The following is a 19,779-nucleotide window of genomic DNA, read 5'->3' on the forward strand; positions in this document are numbered from 1 at the left end:
GCTCTTGGTGCCGTTTTGGGCAGGGAGGTGCCGGGGAGAGTCCCTGGCCGCGGCTTCCCGGGGGTTTTGCTGCTCGGTGCTCCCCAGCCCCAGCAGAACTGGGAGCGGGCGTTTTCTCCTGCGGGGTCTGCCCTCATGGCAGTGGCACTGGGGAGGGCTGGACCCCCGGCAGGGGCTTGGAGGAGACTCCTGGAGCCCGGCACGGACACACGGGCTGGGACGGGAGTCCTGCACGCGGGGTTGGGCACACGAGCTCAGAAGGGAATCGGCCCCATGACCAGCTGGGCCACCTGAGCCAAGCTTTGACTGAATAAACCCCCACATCCTCCAGGGCTTGGTGAAGAGCGGCAGGAACAGTTTGCAGCTGGGAACCCCTTCCAGCCAGAGGCCCCTGGAGCATCCCACCACCTACACTATGCATGGTTTATGGCCCCAGACCCCAGAGCTGGGGGTCCCAGCCCCTCTCCTGCCGCTGGGGCAGAGCTGGCTGCATCCCGCCCCTAAGGATGGGGTGTGAGCAGAGCGCCGTCCCCACTCTTCTCCAGCAGTTACAGCCATGTCCCCAGTCGCCTGCCCTACAGCTGAAGCCCCCGCAGTGTCCCAGTCTCTCCAGCCATGCCATATCTGTGTCCCAGCCCCTATAGCTCGAGGGACAAGGGTCTCATCCCCCTTCTTACAGCCTGGGTCTGATTGTGACCCAGGTTCCCAGACCCCTCTCTCTGCAGAGGAGCTGGCTGTGTCTCACCCCATACACCTACATGAGGGTCGCAGCCCCTCAGCTGTAGATGGGGCCCATCTATAACCCCGGCCCTGCAGCCAAGGGGGTCAGAGCTCCCTCCCCTATAGTCAGGGCACACGCACACCGCAGTCCCTGTAACCAGGGGGTCACAGCCCTCGCCTCTGCTGCTGAAGCACACCTGTACCCCAGCCCCTGCCCTATGCCCCAGTCCCTATGGCTCACAGCCCTCCCCGCTATTCCCGGAACCCACCCACACTCCTGTTCTCACAGCCGGGGGGTCACAGCCCCCTCCCCTATTGCACACCCACACCCCAGCCCCCTCCCCTACACCCCCGCCCGTGTTCCCGGGGGTGTCACAGCCCCCTGCCCTCTCCCCGGCTCGTCCCAGGCCTCGCGTCCCCCCCGTCCCGTCCCCCCCGTCCCGGGCCCTCCCCGGGGGAGGCGCTCGGGGCCCGCGCCCGCCATGTTTCCCGGCAGCGCTCCCTGCCCGCCGCCCGCCTGAGCCTCCCGGGGCCGGCCCGGCCCGGCCCGGGGCCGCCCGCCCTCCTCCGCCGCCGGTGAGTGGGGCGGCTCGGCCCGTCCGCCCGGCTGGGCCGTGCGGCGCTCGGGGAGGGCTGAGCCCGCGGCCCCTTCTGTCTGCAGGGACTCGATCGACAGCAGCTCCCGAAGGTTTGTCCGTGTGGCAGCGGGCGCTAGCCGGGACCCCCGAGGGATCCGCGGCTACCGGGGCTGCCCTGGCTGCGAGTGCCTGAGGAGAGGCCGGTTCGGGCCGGTTCGGGTCCCGGTGTGGCGATGGGAGCGCTGGTCTGAGCTCTGCGAGGGACCCCCGGGTGCGGAGCTGAAACCCGCATCCCCCAGCTGAGGACGAGGAGGGATAAACCAGAGGTGATCCGGTTCCGTCCCAAGGGAGCGCTCCTGGCAGGGTAATGATTTCGTGTTTGTCTTGTTTATTCCCTGGGTGAAGCAAGTTTTGTAGGAGCAGAAAGGGAAGCGGCAAGGCTGGCTGGGAGGTCGTGGGTGCTTCATGCACCCCACAAAGGCAGCACTGCTGGGAGCTCCTGGTACCAATGCCGTGGCTTTGTGCCCGAGCTGGAGCCACCCGCACCCACCATGGTCCTGCCACATCCTCTCCCCTTGTTCTGTGTCAAGAGTTGGACTGGCTGCAGCCACGTTGTCCACACACACTGGAATTGTGTGTGGTTTTTGTTTGTGCCTCATGGTTCTCATTTGGAGCACTGTGGTGGGTTTGGCCCTGTAAATGCTACACCGTGTGTGGCTGGAAGGGGCTGGTTCCTGGGGTTGGAGGTAACTGCATGTGTTCCAGAGAGACATTATTAAGATTAAACTTAAAATTAGGTTTCAGCATGTCAGTTGTTTTTCCTGGGAAGGTGATCTGGAGTGGCGTCTTACTGCTGGAAAGAAAACCTTATCCTTATTTCCAGCCTAACCATGCTAATGTTCCCCTTACCCACGTATGTCAGAGCAGAGCGTCAGTGGGTTCTTTCTGCATCGCTTGCGTCATCTTCCTGAGAATTAAAAAACTAAACCAGGCTCGAAATGAAAACCCAAATGTGACTGACTGGGCCTGCACTGGGCGTGTGAGGTGTGGGTGTTCACTGGGGGCATCAGTGGTGTTGTGGGGGCTCATTTGGTACCGGTGGAGAGCGGATTGTTGGGGTCTGACGTGCTCGTGTGTCACCGGGAGTTTAGGGAGCCTCGTGGAGCAGCAGGGAGAGCTGGGAGCCAGTTCCTGTTGCCTCTCTCTGGCTCTGGGTGGCTTAGGGCCCCAGGACACTGATTTTAGGAGCCCCGAGTGCTCCAGGGTCTGGGGCCTGGTGTGGTTGTGCACGTGCAGGAACCGGGCTCTCCTGGGATCCTTTGTGCTCCTTCCTGATCAGCTGCAGCACACAATGCCTGAGTGCTCTGGCCCTCACAGCTGTTCCGGGTTTATTTCTGATTCCTGGCTGCAGCTCGGTGCCTCGGAGGGGCGAGGATGGCTCAGGAGACGAACCAGACGCAGGTGCCTCTGCTGTGTACCACGGGCTGCGGGTTCTATGGCAGCCCCCGGACCAACGGCATGTGCTCCGTGTGCTATAAGGAGTTCCTGCAGAGGCAGCAGAGCAGTGACCGGATAAGCCCTCCAGGTAGAGGATTTTTTCCTGAAAATCTCTTAAATGTGTGTCTGGATCCAAGCTGTGTTCAGCATGGTGCTGGTGCCTGGCCACCAGCAGATTTACCCCCTCATAGAAAAATCATCTTTCCCTTTCCATGATACCCAAGGCTCTAAATCAAGGACCCAAGCCCTGAAGCACTTCTGTTCCCTGTCAGGAGGGGCACTTGCTTTCTTCCCAGTCTTACCAGTTTGTGAAGCCCCATCCCAGCCAGCACCTTCTAGTAAACTGTAGAATTTCACATGTGCTAATGGTGATCCCAGCTTTCAGCTATTTCCTGCTCCCTGATTAGGTGCTGACTGCTGGGAACCATGACAAAGCCCCACAATGAAATTTTATTTGGCCTATTTGTATAATATTCTTATCTTAACAGTGTGATATCTAAAAGCCATTACTCACAAGGTTTGTTTCCTGCAGTTGGGATGGGAGCAAGGGAAGGATGCTCTCTGCATTGTGAGCAGGGATTTCTTCTGCTGGGGGTTTGTGCAGATGCCACATGTACAGACTGGGAAATGCCTCTGAGAGTTCTTCCACAGTTTGTTCCTGTGGGTCATGGAATTCATCATGGCTTTCCTTGAGTCACCCACACAAAATATGCTCAGGAACATGACTTTTCCTGACAAAGGCTTTTCCTAAGACCCCAGCTTAGATCCTCAGCTGACACAAACCCATATGTGTCTGTTGAAGCCTGTTCCTTTCAGCAGGTGAGGATCTGGTTCTTACACCTTGGACAAGTTACAAAGTGCCATTGGGTTCAAGATCCAGACAACTCTGGTGTCCCACAGAGTCCCATGCACAAATTTGGAGAGTGTAGGAACAGGGATATGGGAGTGATCCCAACAGGGGTGTGCCCTCCCAGCTCCCGTAGGGAACAGGAGTGTAAAGCCTGCTGGAAGTGCTCGTTCTGCTTTCTCCTTGACTGTCAAGCACCTGAGGAACTTGCTGATACTTCCCAGAGACTTGACCACGTCTGCTCTTGTCTCGTAGCACCCACTGGTCCCAGCAGCAGCCCCATGGCTTCTGAGGCCATCGCAGGACAGCACCCAGAGGGAGACTCCACAGCTGAGGATGCAAAAGCCAGGTAGGGGCAGAGTCTGGAGGGGAGGGGATCTAAACCCTGCTAAAATCCAGCTCTGGGACACAGGGGACAGGCTGTCATCCTTTATATGTCTGTAAACAGGCTGGGTCAAACTTTGTGTTGTGACTCTGGTTTATCTGGAAGATTGAGACGACCCTCAATCTGCTGCTGTTGATGTCTGATGAGTAGAGTGAGGTATCAGAGGGCTGGTAGTAAATTAAGTGACATCTTGGTTCTCCTGCAGCCAGTGCACCTTTTCTGTCCCTGGCTCTGATCAACTGTTCAGTTTCTGCTCAGTCCCAAGCAGTGGGATTTTTGGGGTTTTCCTGTGCAGGGCCAAGAGTTGGACTTGGAAGGATCACGAGGATCATCAGCTCAGAATGTCGTGTGATTCTAAGTGAAAGCACCTGCTGGTGACCCAGTCTGGAAGCTGTGACAGCAGGATTAGAGACCTTGGGCCTGTTTGATGGGGAGGAGGACAGAGCTGCACTGAGCTCTACCATCACATTACAGCCCTGACTCATAACTGTGTTTCCCTGGACTTGTTTGGATAGGCTCTTGCCTTGGCTTTGAGATATAATTGGGTGCAAAAGGAAACTGAGATCATCACAGATTCATTCCATTTATGTCTGTAAAGAACTTTGATCCCCAATCTCAAGGGGAATTGACCTGCTGTGCTCCTGACCTACTTTTGAATATAAGGAAATAAACTTTACGGGCTGAAGGTCTCTCCCACATAACAGTCCATCAAATGAAAATACTTGTGTTTTCTCTTTTTGTTTGTGTGCTGCACATGCTCCCAGCGCTCAGACTCCTGTGACCCATCAGATGACGGCCATGAGCATATCCAGAGAGGAAACCAGCAACGAGACAGAGGAATTCAGCAAGACAGATGAAGCCTCATCAGCTTCTTCCTCATCAGGTGGGGTGGTTTGTTTGTCCTTTGCACAGGTCTGAGTGACACTGAGCTCAGGAGTCCATTGGAGCAGCAGGGACAGCTGCTGACCCCGGGGTGTGTCCCCTCCCGGCAGTAAAGACACACCTGAGAGCTGAGGAGGAAACTTGTTTTGGTGACAGGGAGGAGAGCAAATGCTGTGCTCGAGGGCAGGCTGATAGAGATTGCTCTGTGGGCTGAGGGCTGAGTGGCTGCCAGCCCTCGAGTGGCTGGCAGGAGGATAATCTTCCATGACGCCTCTCCCAGCGAATGGCAGCGAGCCCGGAGCGTCCCACAGCCTGACGCGGCTGCTGCTGGCGGCACTCCCCTGCCAGCTCCCGAGGGGGAGGAAGGGAGATGGATCCATCCGAGGCTTGGAGAGAGGTGGCTCCTTTGTGACAGTGCCTGTGGGTAGTGGAGGCCTGTTGTTGTCACCCCGTGTGATGGGGGAACGCGTCCCTCAGGGGGTGTTACACAGCGAGTGCCCTGACGTGATGGAGGAGCAGCAGAGTTGTTGCCCAGTGTGGCACATCTTCTAGCTGATGCCATAAGCAGGTGATCTGCATGCAGACACCCTCCTTTGCTCAGCTGACAGCTTGCTTGCATTGAAAGCTAAAAAAACCCAGGAGCAGTTGGTTGCTAAAAAGCCAGGTTCTAGTCACCACACATGGCTGGGCATTTTGGGTTAGGTAATCTCTTGCCTGCAAGCCCAGGAGGCAATTTACAACAGGCAGGTGAGAGACTGTTAAAAAGAGGCCTGGGAGAGCCTGCCCCTTTCATCTGCCTGTGTAGTTTTTAGGAGGCTGTTTAGGGTCAGCTCCACAAAGCTGTCTCTGTTTTGTCTCCTCAGAGCAGCCTGCACCACAGGTGCTCCAAGGAGCAGTTGGAGCTCCTCCCTCCTGTTGACTTCTCTAACCTGCTTAGGTACTAGAGGAAATCCTGCTAAGCATCAGTGACCTTTAACAATCTGGCTTTGAAAGCTCAGTTTTCCCTTTGGTAGATTAGAGGCAGTGATGGATATCTGTGTAAAGCATTCTAAGACCTACATTTGGGGAACACTTACATAAGAGTCAGCAAAAATAATTAGTAGTACTTACAAGGGGTTAACTTTTTTTCTCCCTGCGAAGATTAACTGTGGGCTCAGCTGACAGCTGTGTTGCTGTACAGCAGCTGAGCTGTAGTGACTATCCAGTCACTGTCCAGTGGCCACTTCAGCTTTGGATTTAAGGCATTTGAAACCGAGAGAAAGCTGTGAGGTGGAAATCTCTGTGGAACAAGGCAAATCTCAGTCTGGGGTATGTCAGCCAGGGCAGCGTGCGCATGGAGAGTCATCAGAGCCTGAAGCAGCTCCTGTAATAAAATGTGTTTGATTTATCAAGAAGGGCAGCAAAACTCTTGGTTCTGTTTCAGGTACCCTGCTTGAGATATCCCAGAACACAGCTGAGGGCAAGACGGCTTCGGAAAAACCAAAACCGAAGAAGAATCGCTGCTTCACCTGCCGGAAGAAGATTGGGCTGACTGGTAAGTGCCTGGCTCTGGGAAAGCTTCCCTGTGCCCTAAGCAGTCCAGAGTGAGATCCCTGTGAGCACAGTGCTGTGGTGCTGCTGGGTTTGGAGGGTCAGAGCCAGGAGATTCCCCCCAAATCCATCCTGGAGCTGTGGTGCTGAGGGAGAGGAGGGAAGAGAGCTCTGACCTGCAACAGCACTGGCTGAGGCAGCAGCCTGGGGAACATCCCACTCACTGCCAGGGTCCTGGCAGCCCTTGGGAGCAGGATTGGATGCAGCAGCACCTCTTGGTTGTTCCTGCTTCTTGGCAGAAGCTGCTGTAGAGGAAGGCAGAGCTCGCTGTGGATCAGAATCCGCTCCCGGTCAGGTCTGTGGTGAAGCTTTCATAACAGTGACATGAACTGAGCTAGACCCAAATGGAAAATCCCTCTCCAAGACTCATCCCATTTGTTAATGCTGCCTGATTTCCACTCTTAGCTTCCTGAGAGCAGGATGGCTCTCAGCATGCAGCCTATAAAGCTGGAGAGAGAAGTGCTGGGATGGTGTCAGGGCATTGCTGTCAGTGGGGAAACAGCTTCTGGAAAGTGAAGCAATTAATTTGGCTGTGGTTTGTTAATAAAAACATCATTCCCCTAAATTATCTCTGGCATTTAGTGCTTCTCTGGAAGAAAAGTTAACTCTGGAGCTGTGCAGGTCATATTGTTCTGGCAGAGCACTTGCTTCTGTAGCCTGCTTGGGGCATCCAGCAGCCAGGGTCTGGCTGTTTGCATGGATATGAGAAGCTTTGGCCAAGTCTAGACTGGAAAGTTTGAACCTGAGCCTGCCTGGAAATCCATGGGCACTGTCCTAGAATAGGGCTAAGTTTATAAACCTGGATCTGGGCTGGGTGCTTCGTGCCTAGCCTTCATGTTGCAGAGAGGATTGTTTTCTTACCACAATGAGTGTTTCCTTACGAGCTTTAAACTATGAGAAGTTATCTTCTTTAGGATTCAACTTACAGAGAACTCCTGTGAATTCAGGGCATTTAGGATAAAATGAGTTTTCTCAACCAGGAGTAAACTTGCACCTTGGAGCAAGGCGTTTGTGGGCTTTACAGCCTGTAGTTGGAAAAACATGAAGGGACAGAGCATTATGCCCTGCCAGCAGGAGTTCCCTGCTTCCTCCCTGCCTTGCTTTCTCAGTGTGCTGTGTTAATGGTAGCACTCTGAGCATTGTCTCTGAGTGAAGTGATTTAACTGGGAATTTTGAAGTCTGAGTAGCTCAGACGTGATCCTAAGGTGGTGACAGCTCTGCTGCTTGCTGCTGGTCAGTCCAGCTGCTGCTGTGTGACCCTGGGGAGCTGGACTGTCTTGGAGGGCTCAGCTCCAGCTCGGGCTGCCTGGGGAGCCTGGTCTGGATTAGCAATCTGGCACTCTGCAGTGCCTGGCATGTCCTTTGTCTCCAGGGAGCATGGACAGCAGCTGCTCTGGGAGCGTTTCCCACCATGTGACAGCTGGGGCTGCCCAAAGCACACAGAGCTCCTGAGCCAGAGGAAAGCAAAGAGCCACCCGTGGTCTTCCCTAAATGAAGAGTCCCTTTGACCTGTGGGGAATATCAGGCCCCCCTCCCTTGCCCCTCTCTCTGCATTGGTGGCATTTCCTGGTGTGGCAGGAAGGAGCCTCCTTCCTGCCCAGCTGGATGGGGCCTGATGAGGCTTTGTCCCTGCTCTTCCTCCCCTCAGGCTTCGACTGCCGCTGCGGGAACCTGTTCTGTGCCATTCACCGGTACTCTGACATGCACGCCTGCCCCTACGACTACAAGGCAGAAGCTGCCGAGAAGATCCGCAAGGAAAACCCCATCGTCATCGCCGAGAAGATACAGAAGTTGTGAAGGGGTTCGAGCAGCTCGAACTGCAGCCAGGCTGCCTGGTGCTCCTCCCCTTCCTCCCAGCCTTCCTCTTCCTCCTCCCAACCCCTGCCGCGGCGCGAGGGTGACTCCTGCAGCGCACACAACCCGGCACCTGGACATGGGGCATCCTCGCGCCTTTGGCAGTCAGTTGGTGTTCCTCCTCTCCCTTCCTGCCTGTCCGACAGCCACAGCTCAGCTGATGTGTTCTCAACCAGCTTCTCAAAGGAACAGGGACCGTCCTGCCCCGCTGCTCTGGCTCTAAGACCTTCGCACTCGCCTCTTGCCGGGCACTTTGTGTGGCGTGAGCGGCCGGGCTCTGCTGGGCAGCCTTTCCCTTCCCGGCGGCTCCGAGTCCTGCAAACCACCCAGGACTTGTGGCCGCAGTCCCCGAGCAGCCGCTGGACTCTGTTCCCTCCGCCTGTAATCCCGGGAGCTGGGGGATCCTGGCAGCCAGGCTGCCGTCTGCTCCCCGGGAGGTGTTTGCTCTCTGATGCAGAAAAGTTGATTCTGTAGTTCCAGCACCCCAGACCCCTGTCCCCACCCTCTGTTGACGCTGTTGGAGAAGCACCAAGGGGGTTGAGCAGTGATGCTGGCACAGGGAAGATATTTTGTGGCTTGAAGTGACGTGGGCAGGGCAGGACCTTCCAGGAGGTTCTACTCGCTGCCTTGTGCCTCTCTCCACAGGGAGGGAGCCAGGGACACCCCTGCTCCAGCCTCCTGCTTCAGCACCCCTGGATAACCCCGGCTGCTTTCCCAGCAAGGTGTGTCCCCCTCAGTGCTGCCTGTGCCTGCTCTCCTCTCTCCCCTCTTTCCCCTTTCTCCTCTCCCTTCTCTCTCTCCCTGCCTTCTGCCTTACACGAGTTGCTCTCATCAGGGTTGTGCACAAAGCTCAGGTCCCCACACCTCTGCTTCTGGACCTGTCCCTGCATCCAGGTGACACTGGGGTCCCCTCCTCCCATGTGGCTATGCTGGTATTGGGGAGAGCTCGGGGAACCCACCCAGCTGCCCTCCTCTGCCTCCTCCCTCCCTGTGGGATGAGAGGCAGGGCCAGGTCCCCAGGAGATGCTCTGCAAGCCAGACAGAGGGAATTGGGGCACAGGGAAAGTCACGAGGAGGGTCCCACGGTGCCCAGAAGTCCAGGTGGGGGCTCAGAAACGCCCATGGAGAGACCCAGGGAGCAAGGAGAGGTGCTTGGAGGGCTCTGGGCTCACTGAGAGACTCAGAATTCCCTGAGGTGCCGGAAGGCCCAGGGAGGGCTCTGGGGTGCAAGGGAAGGCAGAAGGAGAGCTTTGGGGTACAGTGAACATGCTCAGAGGCCTCAAGCACCCCAAAAGCCACTTGGAAGGCTCTGGGGGTGCACACATACAGGAAGGGAGGTGTAGGAAAAACCAAATGCCACTCAGCACCACTCCAGAAGGAGCACCTGGAGGGCTCTTTGGGAGGACCCAGGGCTTAGGGATGCAGCACAAGACAGGCAGAGGCTCCTGGGGCACAGCCACAGCCTCTTCCATGCCCAGGGGATTCCTGGGAACACCAGGAGCGGGGCTGTGGCCATGGGGCTCTGCCTCTCAAGCAGAGAAACCCGGATGTGTCCCGGGGGACAAGCAGCAGCCTCTGTCCCACTGCTGGCCATCCCACGCTTTGGAAGCATTTCCCTCAGTGTCAGCAGAGCTGCAGGGTCCAGCTGGGGGAAATCACAGCATCTCCTTCCTTCCAAGGACTTTTCCTGCCCTGCTTGTGGCAGTTCTGCCCAGGTGCTGGTGGGGGATCCCTCTGGGTGTTTGGTTTCTGCAGTCTGCTCCAGCCAAAGCAGTGTGTTCTCTGTGCCAGCTGCCATCCTGTGCTGCTACCAGCAGCATCTGAACCTCCCAAACTGCTGCAAACCCCCCCTCCAGCACAGAGAGGAGTGAGGCTGCCTCTCACCAGCCTTTTCCTCAGGTTTTTCCTTCTGGATAACACTGACATCATGTCTGGAGCACGCAAGTGGCTGCACCCCTGGACACAGCTGGGCCATCAGTGCAGAGCTGGTGCGTGGCCAGGCTGGGTTTGCCACTGAGCTTTTGGCTGAGGATGATCCCTCACCCTCGGGGGATGCAGGAATTGCAGCCACCAGCCCCCAGGAAGTGCAGCAGCTCCCATGGATCCCTTGGGAAAGCCCACAGCCACCTGCTTCTCCAGCACTGCCCTTTTCCCTGTTCTCCCTCCCTGTCCATGAGTGTAAATACAACACAGTCTAGTTTGCTTGGATGCTGTGGGTGCTCTGTTTCAGGCAGGGATGTCTGTGGGGCTTGGCTTGGCTCTTTTGGGGTGGCTGTGGGGCTCAGTGCCTGAGTTTCCCTGTGGTGATCATTGACAGTACCTGGTGCTGCTTGGGGATCAGAGCACCCCAGACCTGCACCCCCAGATCTCAAATCCACCGATCTCCAGAGGTCACTTCAACCCTGACAAGTCTGGGATTTTGCCTTCTGGCTGAGCAGGAAGCCCTGGCTGGGTTTGAGGGGCTCTGAGGTTCTCCTGGTTCCCTCTTGTCTGCTGTCACCCCCTTGGGGCAGGAAAGGGCGAAAGGAAAAGCCTCCCCCCTCGCCATATCCATGTGGGGCATTCGGGCAGTGTGTGGCACCAGGACTGACCAGCAAGGCTTTGGATGCTGCCTCCCGTGACAGCTCTGTAGGTAGACACGGGAAATGTGGGAAGATGGACTGGGGGGAGGGCCTGGCTGAAGGCAGAGCTCCGAGGGGCCTGGTAGGCACAGCAGAGTCCACCTGTGCTCAGCGCTGTCCGCAGGGGTCGGTGCCTCCAGCCCTGTGCAGTTCGGATAGCAAAACCCTGCCTGAGGGATAGAACGGGTCCTGATCAGGTTTCACCGTGATTCAGACCAGGGTGAGGGTGACTGCTTCAAATGAAGGCCGTGCTGCCATCCAGAGGGACCTTGAGGGGCTGGCTGAGAGCTGGGTGGGGGCAAACCTAAGGGGGTTCAACAAGGGCAGGTGTAGGATCCTGCACCCGGGGAGGAACAACCCAGCATGGGCTGGGGGTGACCCCGCTGGAGAGCGGCTCTGCAGAGAAGCCCCTGGGGGTTCTGGTGGATGACAAACTGTCCCTGAGCCAGCAGAATGTCCTGGGGCCAGGGGGACCCTGGGGGGCATCAGAGGAATGTGGCCAGCAGGGCAGGGAGGGATCCTCCCCCTCTACTTGGGGGGGCACATCTGGGCTGCTATGTCCAGTTCTGGGACAAGGAGCTACTGGGGAGAGTCCAGTGGAGGCCCCAGAGATGATTTGGGGTCTGGAGTGTCTCTCTGATGAGGAGAGACCATGGGAGGTGGGCTAGGTTAATCCAGAGAAGACTGAGAGTGTTGGATGTTTGTTTTTTTTTAAAAAGACTATACAATAAGACAGTTTAAAGTCATAAAAACTCGGAAGTTACATTCGAGAGTACAACGGTATGGAGAACAGCCAGGTTTCCATGGATACAAACCAAACCCAGCTCCAGAGCCGTGACAAACGCCCGTTCATTGAGTCCAGCTGACTCTGGGTGTCACAGTGCTCAGGCAGAGCACCCAAGTGCCCCTTGAACTCCTCCACTCGCTGCTCGCGGGTTTTCCACGCTGTCTTCAGGATCCGCTCCATTTGCTGCTTCTCCTGCATCTTCTCCAGGGCCACCTGCGCCGGGGTGTGATTGTCCAGCCCGCGCTTCTCCTGCTCCTTGCTGCCCGTGATCTGCTCCGGGGTCTGGGCTTTGTCTTTCTCCTTCTGCCGCTTGCCCCCAGGGCGCCCCCGCTGCCCTTCAGCCGCAGGGGGCAGGGGACCGCGCTCCGTGATTTTCCTCAAACTTCTAGATTTTTGTCAAATTTTATACAGTCCCAAACCCATAGAAATCCATCGGTTTAATGTTCATTGGTCCCTCGCCTCTGATGTTAATTAGGAGTTCACTCCTGATTTGCATTTCCTTGCCAGCCTTTTCCAGGTGTCTCCAGCCGTGCCGGGGGGCAGGTCTGGAGTAGAAGTTCGCTGATGTTTCGCCAATGGCCCTTGATGGCCTTTATCTCTCGTGTATCTCGTGCTGCTCTCGGCCTGCACAGATGCCGAACTCATCATTGCTCCTGGTGGAACAATGCTTTGGAAAGAAACTTCCGTTCCCTTCCCCCGGGGCAAAGGAGAACAAACGTGGCTAAAGTTAGGAAATAAAAATTTTAAACTTGGCATATTTTCCAACAAGAGGCGATCTCACCAATCCACCTAAATATCTCCAACGTGAGTGCCAGACTCCTTCTAGTGGTGCAGTGGCCATAAACTGAACTAAACCACAATAAGTCCCATCTCAAAGTGAGGAAGAGCTCATTTACACTGAGGGTGGCAGAGCACTGAGCAGCTGCCCAGGGAGGCGGTAAAGTCTCTCTCTCCGGAGACATTCCAAGCCCACCTGCTCCAGGTGACCAAGGTCGGGCTGGACGATCTCCAGCTCCCTTCCAACCCCATTTGGGATTTTGGGATCCAGGGACCGAGGAGAGGCCGCGCCGCATCCCCGCCATGAGGCGGCCGCGCTGTTCCCATGGCAACGGGCGCTGGACGATGGCGTCACTTCCGGCCGGGGCGGGGCCAGCGCCGCCCCCGCCTGGGAGGCCGCAACGGCCGCGGGGCCTCGGGCAGCGGCGAGCGGGGCCGGGAGGATGTGCAGGTACCGGGCGGGCACGGGCCCACGGGCCGGGGGCGGCCTGCAGGCAGCGGGGCCCGGCGGCGGGGCAGGCATGGTGTGGTGGTGGGGGTCCCACAGCGCGGTCAGAGGGAGGAGAGGCCCCGGCACGCGGGGGAGGCTGCGCTGGTCCGTGGGGGAGGGGACACGGTGGTCAGTGAGGGGGGGACACGGTGGTCAGTGTGGCGGGGATACAGTGGTCAGTGTGGGGGGGATACAGTGGTCAGTGTCAGTTTGGGAGGTGGGGTCAGTGAGGGTGTGGGACCCCCCCAGCGGGCAGTGGGAGGGGGGAGGTCGGGCAGGGTCTATGAGACCCCCCAGCAGGCGGGAGAGGCTCTCGGTGGGGCAGGGGAGAGCCACGCGGGCCACTGTGGGCTCATGGGCACCCCTCAGGAGTCGGGGGGCTCTCGGGGGGGGTCAGTGGGGGAGAAGGACACAGTGATCGGGAGGGGTCCCTCAGCGATCAGTCAGGGGATTGGGGCCCACAGCAGTCGGGGGGGCCCCACACGGGTCAGTGTGGGGAGGGTCTCCATGCTTGGCTGCAAAGTGGGAGGGCCACAATGGACAGCGAGGGGAAGAGCTCACTGCTCAGGGGTGGGGGTGGGTTGGGGTGAGGGGTCAGTGCTGGGGGAGGCACTGGAGGGAAATGTGTGTGCGGGGTGGGGGTCCCGTGCTGCCAGGGGAGGGGGGAGCACCCACCAGTCAGTGGTGGGGGCCCCACAGAGGTCAGTACAGCAGGGATCCCCCCTCGGTGGGCGGGGGGTCGGTGTGTGTGCGGTGGGTCGTGCCCCCACAGCAGGCGTGGGGCGAGGGCAGGGGCCGGGCAGGGCCGGCCACCCACGACGGGCTGTCCCCAGCTGGTGCCTGGCTTTGTCCCAGCGTGTGCAAGACACACGACACGAGTGTGGCCCGAGGTGTAAGTGGCCCGTAGTGCCACCTCCCCGCGTGGACCCCACGCGGGTGCGCTGCCCCCGGACGTCCCGTTCTGTCCCAGCGGCACACGGGGTGCCAGCCCTGGGAGGGACACGGCTGCCACGTGCAGGGTGTCACACCGGCCCTGGCCCTGCTGTGGATGGTCACCGGCCCGAGGGGGCTCCCGCCGGGGCACGGGACATCCCTTCGCTCCCAGTATTTTGGCATATTTGAGTGCCATATCCCTCTTCCACCCTTTCCTCCCCTTTCCCAGGCCTTCGGAAGCAGATGGAGCGAATTCCTCGGGGTGTGGGCTGGTTTGACATTCCTCAGCTCAAGCCTGTGCCCAAACTTGCAGAAAATAGTTTTGTTTTTTTTGGTTTTTTTTTTTTTTTTTTTGCTTGCTTTCCCCCTTTCCTCTCCCCTTTCCCCTTTTTCCTCGGGAGCTCGGCACTCCCGAACGCCTGTGCCGGCACCTAGGTGGCCCCGGGGGAGCCGTGTCCTTTGTCCCGTCAGCTTGTGGCTGCCGTGGGGGTGGCGTGTGTGGGATCTGCGCTTGTCCTCGCCCCCTCCGCGTGGGCTGCCCGCGGGGGCTGGCGAACGTGGCAGGAGCTTGGATGTCGGGGGGGCTGCGGAGGTGCTCGAGGGGGTGGGGGGGGCGGGGGGGGGGGGGGGGGGTGCGGGGGGGGGGGGGGGGGCCGCGGCGGGGAGCGCGTTTGTGTTCAGACGAGGGTCACGGAGGGGACAGAGCCCTCAGAGCCCCCGCCCTGCCCGCAGGCCCCCGCAGCCGCCGGACGGACAGATGGACACGGCAGCCCCGCCGCACGCCCCGGCCCGCGCTGCACGGCCGGCGCCAGCCGTGCCCAGGGCCAGCTGAGGACGGGGCGTCTCCGGGCCCGGCGTCGTTGCCGGCCTCTGTCCGATTCGGATCCTCCCTCGCTCCGGGCGCGGCCGCCTCCCCTCCCGCCGTCATGAACGGGCTGTCGATCAGCCAACTCTGCTGCCTCTTCTGCTGCCCGCCCTGCCCCAGCCGCATCGCTGCCAAGCTGGCCTTCCTGCCCCCGGAGCCCACCTACGCCATGGTGCCCGAGCCTGAGCCCGTGGGCAGCACGGGCTCCCTGCGGGGCGCCGCGGGCCGCTGGAAGCTGCACTTGAAGGAGAGGGCGGATTTCCAGTACTCCCAGCGGGAGCTGGACAACATCGAGGTGTTCGTCACCAAGAGCAGCCGGGGCAACCGCGTCGGCTGCATGTACGTCCGCTGCGTGCCCGGCGCCAGGTGAGTCACCGCGGGTGTGCCAGCTGGGGCTCTGCTGGGCTGCCCTGGGGCCGTCCTGGGGGCTGCTGTCCCCTCTTGCCCCTCGGCTGAGCCTCGCTGGAGGAGCTGGCTCTGCCGTGGGGATTTGGAGGCGTCCGGTGGGACGGGCGAGCCGGGCTCCCAGGACCGGTCTGGCTTGTGGCTGCCCTGGGAGTGGGGTTAATGCAGGAGCAGAGGCAAAGCCAGAGGCTGCGGGGCTGTGGGGATTCCCCAGGCTGTCTCACAGTGTCACAGCAGTGATGCAATGCTGTAGTTGTTTGCACAGAGCTTGGTGTTCAGCGGGCACTGGGGTGGCTGCACCAGCTGCTTCTCCCCCTGCCCAGCCCTGTGGTGACCATGGGAAGGGCAACTGCCCGTGCCAGCAGGAGAGCCTGGCTTAGTCAAATTCACAGGGACATTTGATTCCTGTAGGAAATGAGTGACAAGAGTGAAAGCCAGGAGGGGTTTGGTCACTCCTGTGGGTCTGTGGACTGACACCCTGGAGTGTGAGATGGAGAGCCTATCCTGCTGCCAGTGCCTGGGCAGGAGGAGACAGGAGGGGACCTGGCAGCTGCTCCCTGAGTAGTGGCACAGTTTGGGGGTTCAGGTGCAGAGGGAGGCCAGGTCACCCCAGCTGACCCCTTTCCTGTGTCCTCCCAGGAACAACAGGTCCTCAAAGACCAGCTTGCCAGGCTGCATGCAGGGCTGGAGGGGAGAACCTGGGCTGGGGGGAACCAGGCCTGCCAAACCGTGGGGTATCAGGTGCTGCTGGCTGTCTGACCTCCCCCAGCCCATCCTGTCATCGACTTCCAGCTGGGGCTCCCTGGGCATCCAGGCCAGGATTGGAGGCTCAGCCTGGCCACAGACCCCTCAGACTAGCTGCAGGGGCTCAGCAGGGAGTGGGTCCTGCTTTCTCCCTCTGGCAGAAGGGAGCCAAGCTCTCATCAATCTGCTATTAGTGTTAATTTTTATGATTAACATTGTTTTTCCCCTTATGGTGGAAATTTCTTGTGCCTTGTCACTCCCACAATTCACTTCTCTCTCAGCATCTGGTGTCTTGCCAGGCTCAGGAGAGAAAAAACCCGCTGTCAGAATTCTTACTTGAAATCCCCATTGGGCAAACGGCCCCAAATCCTGAGCTTTTTACCAAAAATAGACTCAAAAACTTGAACAGAATCATCATCCTGCCTTCAAGCTGCCTGTTCCTGCTGGGATCAAGCCCCTGGCTCTGGCAGCAGAAGGGTCTGGGTGTCCCTGGGGGTGTCACAAGGACCTCCCTTGGTGGCTGGAGGGCTTTGGTTGCTGGCCTCGGGGGATTTCCGTGCTGGAGCTCCGGCACGGCAGCAGAGCCCAGGATTAACGTTCCGTGCCCGTGTCCCAGGTACACCGTGCTCTTCTCCCATGGCAACGCCGTGGACCTGGGGCAGATGAGCAGCTTCTACATCGGGCTGGGCACCCGCATCAACTGCAACATCTTCTCCTACGACTACTCGGGCTACGGCGTGAGCACGGGCAAGCCCTCGGAGCGCAACCTCTACTCCGACATCGACGCCGCGTGGCAGGCGCTGCGCACACGGTGAGCGGGGCGGGGAGCACGGCCCTGCTGGCCTCAGGAAAACCCGGAGCTCCAGCGGGCTGGAAAACAGGAAATCTCCCAGAAGGGGAACCCTGGGCCGCTTGAGACAGGAAGGGGTGGTTGGAAAATTGTAGAAGGAGCAGCTGGGGGATCCAAGGGGCAGGGATGCTGCGGGGCATGACCTTGGCACAAGCTGTGCTTCCTGTCTCACTGTGCAGGGCTCAGCTCTGGTTCTCCTGCCATGCTTGGGGTGCAGCCCCGTGCCAGGCTCAGCTCTGGTTCTCATGCCATGCTTGGGGTGCAGTCCTGTGCCAGGCCCTGCCTCTTTTTCCTCGGGCCTGGCTCATGGTGTGACCCAGAGCTGGGGCTGCCCCACATGGCTGCAGACCCTATAACCCTGACCTGGTGAGGGAAAGCCTTGACATCCCCCAGAACTCAGCTGGCAGCTCAGCCCTGGCTGCTCCCTGGTCCTTCAGGAGCGCAGGGAGCTGCTCTGGGCCCAGCCATGAGGAGCTGGGGCAAGATCAGGGGGACAGACTCCAGACCCTGCCAGGAACCTGGGTGCAGTGACTGGCACAGAGTAACCCTGAGCTGTATCTCCTGGTGATGTGCCTGGCCACTGAGCTGCCCTGTCCTGTGCCAGGTACGGGATCAGCCCGGAGAACATCATCCTGTATGGACAGAGCATTGGCACGGTGCCCACGGTTGACCTGGCCTCCCGCTACGAGTGCGCGGCCATCGTGCTGCACTCCCCGCTCACCTCCGGCATGCGCGTCGCCTTCCCCGACACCAAGAAGACCTATTGGTTCGATGCCTTCCCCAAGTGAGTGCCCAGGGCAGAGGGCTTGGGGGGTTTGGAGGGGCAGTGCCCAGAGCAGCTCTGGTCGCAGCCAGGGGACATGTGGCACGTGGGACATTTTTTGTGATGGGTTTAAATATCCCCTTTGGCATCCTCTTGCCCTGTATTTGGTGCCCTCTGGGAGTTGTAGCCCGCCCTGGGGTCGCCGTGCCCCCTCCTGAGGGCTGTGCCATGTGTGTACCCTATTCCCCTGTGGCATCACTTCCTGGCCACCCTGTCCCAGTGACTTTGGCCACCAGCTTTGGGACTGTGCCGCTGGCGCCTTGTCAGCTGTCACAAGCCCTGGGACCCCTCTGTCACCCAGGAGTAATTCCGTGGGGATTTTCCAGCTCTGCAAATGGCAGGAGGGGTGCTGAGAGGATGAGCTTTTCCTTTGCCTCTCCCTTGCAGCCAGGCCCGTGGGGCCCAGGGGACAGTCCTGAGCTGTAAGCTGTGGCTGGGAGCCACCAGCCCACGCTCTGCATCCTGATGGCCTCACGTGGCCTTTGGGACGGGCTGGGACCGGCCGTGCTTCCCTTCCTCAGAGCCCAGCAGGGAAGGGCTGTCCTGCAGCGGTTCTCACCAGCCCTGCCGAGGTCCCACGGGGATGTTGTCACTGCTGTCTGCTCCTTGTCTGTCACACTGGGGCAGATCTTTTCCTTGGCAGAAGCTCTGTGTCCCTCCCTGTCCCTGTGCTCTGCCATGATCAAAGAGCATTTCCTGGTCCCTGTCCCAGGGGATGTTTTGGGGGCAGGAGGAGTGGAAATGTCTCATTCCCTGTGCTTACCCCCTCTCTCCTCTCTTCCCCACCCACTCTTTGGCAGCATCGAGAAGATCTCCAAAATCACCTCTCCTGTCCTCATCATCCACGGTACGGAGGACGAAGTCATCGACTTCTCCCACGGCCTGGCGCTCTTCGAGCGCTGCCCCAAGGCCGTGGAGCCGCTGTGGGTGGACGGGGCCGGGCACAATGACATTGAACTCTACAGCCAGTACCTCGAGCGCCTTCGGAAATTCATCTCCCAGGAGCTGGCCAGCCAACGCAACTAGCCAGGGGACAGGCAGGGGGGTTCTGCTTGTTTCTCCAGTTCTCCCAGTAGCTCTCCCTGGTCCCTGCTGCTGGAGCTGTAGCGAGTTTGCTCAGCTCGGCTCCAGGCTCAGGAGAGGGCGGGATGCCCTGGAATGGACAGTGTTTGCTCTCGGACATGAGCACAGCTCTCCTCCCTGCTGGTGCCAGCCCTGGCGCTGCTGGCACCACCGGCCTGGCTGGCCAGAGACGGCAGCTCCCTCCTTGCCCCTTCCCAGAGACATGAGCCCACCCTCCGATGGTGGATCCTTGGCTTCAGACATGTCCTCGTCTCCTCTCCCAAACCGGCAAAGTCCCGAGCCCCTCCCGGCCGCTCTGCTGCTCTGACCATAGCAATAAGGCGAGTTGGAGAGGGGCTGGGGCCCCGGCCCCTCCCGGTGTCCCTGTGGGTGGGACACAGGAGGTGGCAGTTCCTGCTCTCCACGGAGCTTTCCCGGGGCCGGCGCTGGTGGTGCCCGGTGTTCACCCCGCGGCTGGGGCAGAGCCGTGTCCCCACGGGGACTATGGGGATGCATGGAGGAGGTGCCCCCTGCCCCACACCTCCTCCAGTCTGGCGCTGCTCAGCCTTCCCAGAGCACTCCTGGTGCTCAGGTCACCCCTGGAAAACCTCCGGACCACTCGCCCGGGGAGTGGGGCGAGGGAAGCAGGCAGCAAATAAAGAGCAGAGGTTTAACGTTTCACCTGTGTGTGCCCTTTCCCTGGCTACCCCTGGAGGCTCCTGACCCAGCCCCAGCGTGTCTGGCCCCTTCGCCCTTCCCCCTGTTCAGCACCTTCCCTAGATTGCCCTTGGCCAGATCCCCAGTGCTTGTCACCCTCCTCTGGGGACCAGGTGACCCCAAGGTGCCAGTGGGAGCAGGGAAGATGTCCTCAGCCTCTGGGACCAGGCTGCAAAGGTCTGTGTGTCCAGTGGGACTTGGGGACAACAGGAACCCATTCCCGTGTCACTAGGGGGTCCCGCGGGATCACGGGTGCAGAGGTGGAGGATGGCCTCAGCCTTCCAGGAGCTGTAGGGGGCTGGGTGTGCCACAGGAAGGGGGACACCCCCACGGCCTGCTCTGTAGCAGGGCA

The 19,779-nt window shown here is 59.5% G+C and overlaps 2 protein-coding genes across 3 annotated transcripts; both read left to right on the top strand.

The window, feature by feature from the left end:
- The first annotated feature begins 1,161 nt into the window (after positions 1-1,161).
- LOC121345612 (AN1-type zinc finger protein 5-like) lies at positions 1,162-10,561 on the top strand. Of its 2 annotated transcripts, none has more exons than XM_041422709.1 (7): positions 1,162-1,296; positions 1,382-1,662; positions 2,676-2,883; positions 3,898-3,991; positions 4,792-4,910; positions 6,333-6,443; positions 8,148-10,561. In XM_041422709.1, exons 3-7 carry the CDS (start codon positions 2,733-2,735, stop codon positions 8,294-8,296), a joined length of 624 nt encoding a protein of 207 aa, XP_041278643.1. In that variant the 5' UTR covers positions 1,162-1,296; positions 1,382-1,662; positions 2,676-2,732; the 3' UTR covers positions 8,297-10,561. The 2 variants fall into 2 exon arrangements, with proteins under 2 accessions (XP_041278643.1, XP_041278635.1); XM_041422701.1 differs by having other exon boundaries at positions 2,710-2,883.
- Positions 10,562-12,856: 2,295 nt separating this feature from the next.
- ABHD17A (abhydrolase domain containing 17A, depalmitoylase) lies at positions 12,857-19,389 on the top strand. Its single transcript, XM_041423533.1, has 5 exons — positions 12,857-12,989; positions 14,694-15,192; positions 16,592-16,786; positions 17,430-17,609; positions 18,449-19,389. The coding sequence occupies exons 1-5, from the start codon at positions 12,884-12,886 to the stop codon at positions 18,672-18,674; spliced, it is 1,206 nt and encodes a 401-aa protein (XP_041279467.1). The 5' UTR covers positions 12,857-12,883; the 3' UTR covers positions 18,675-19,389.
- Positions 19,390-19,779: the final 390 nt, after the last annotated feature.

The sequence above is a fragment of the Onychostruthus taczanowskii genome, unplaced genomic scaffold, assembly GCF_017590055.1.
Source record: "Onychostruthus taczanowskii isolate IOZ18803 unplaced genomic scaffold, ASM1759005v1 scaffold110, whole genome shotgun sequence".
In the NCBI taxonomy this organism is placed as follows: Eukaryota; Metazoa; Chordata; class Aves; order Passeriformes; family Passeridae; genus Onychostruthus; species Onychostruthus taczanowskii.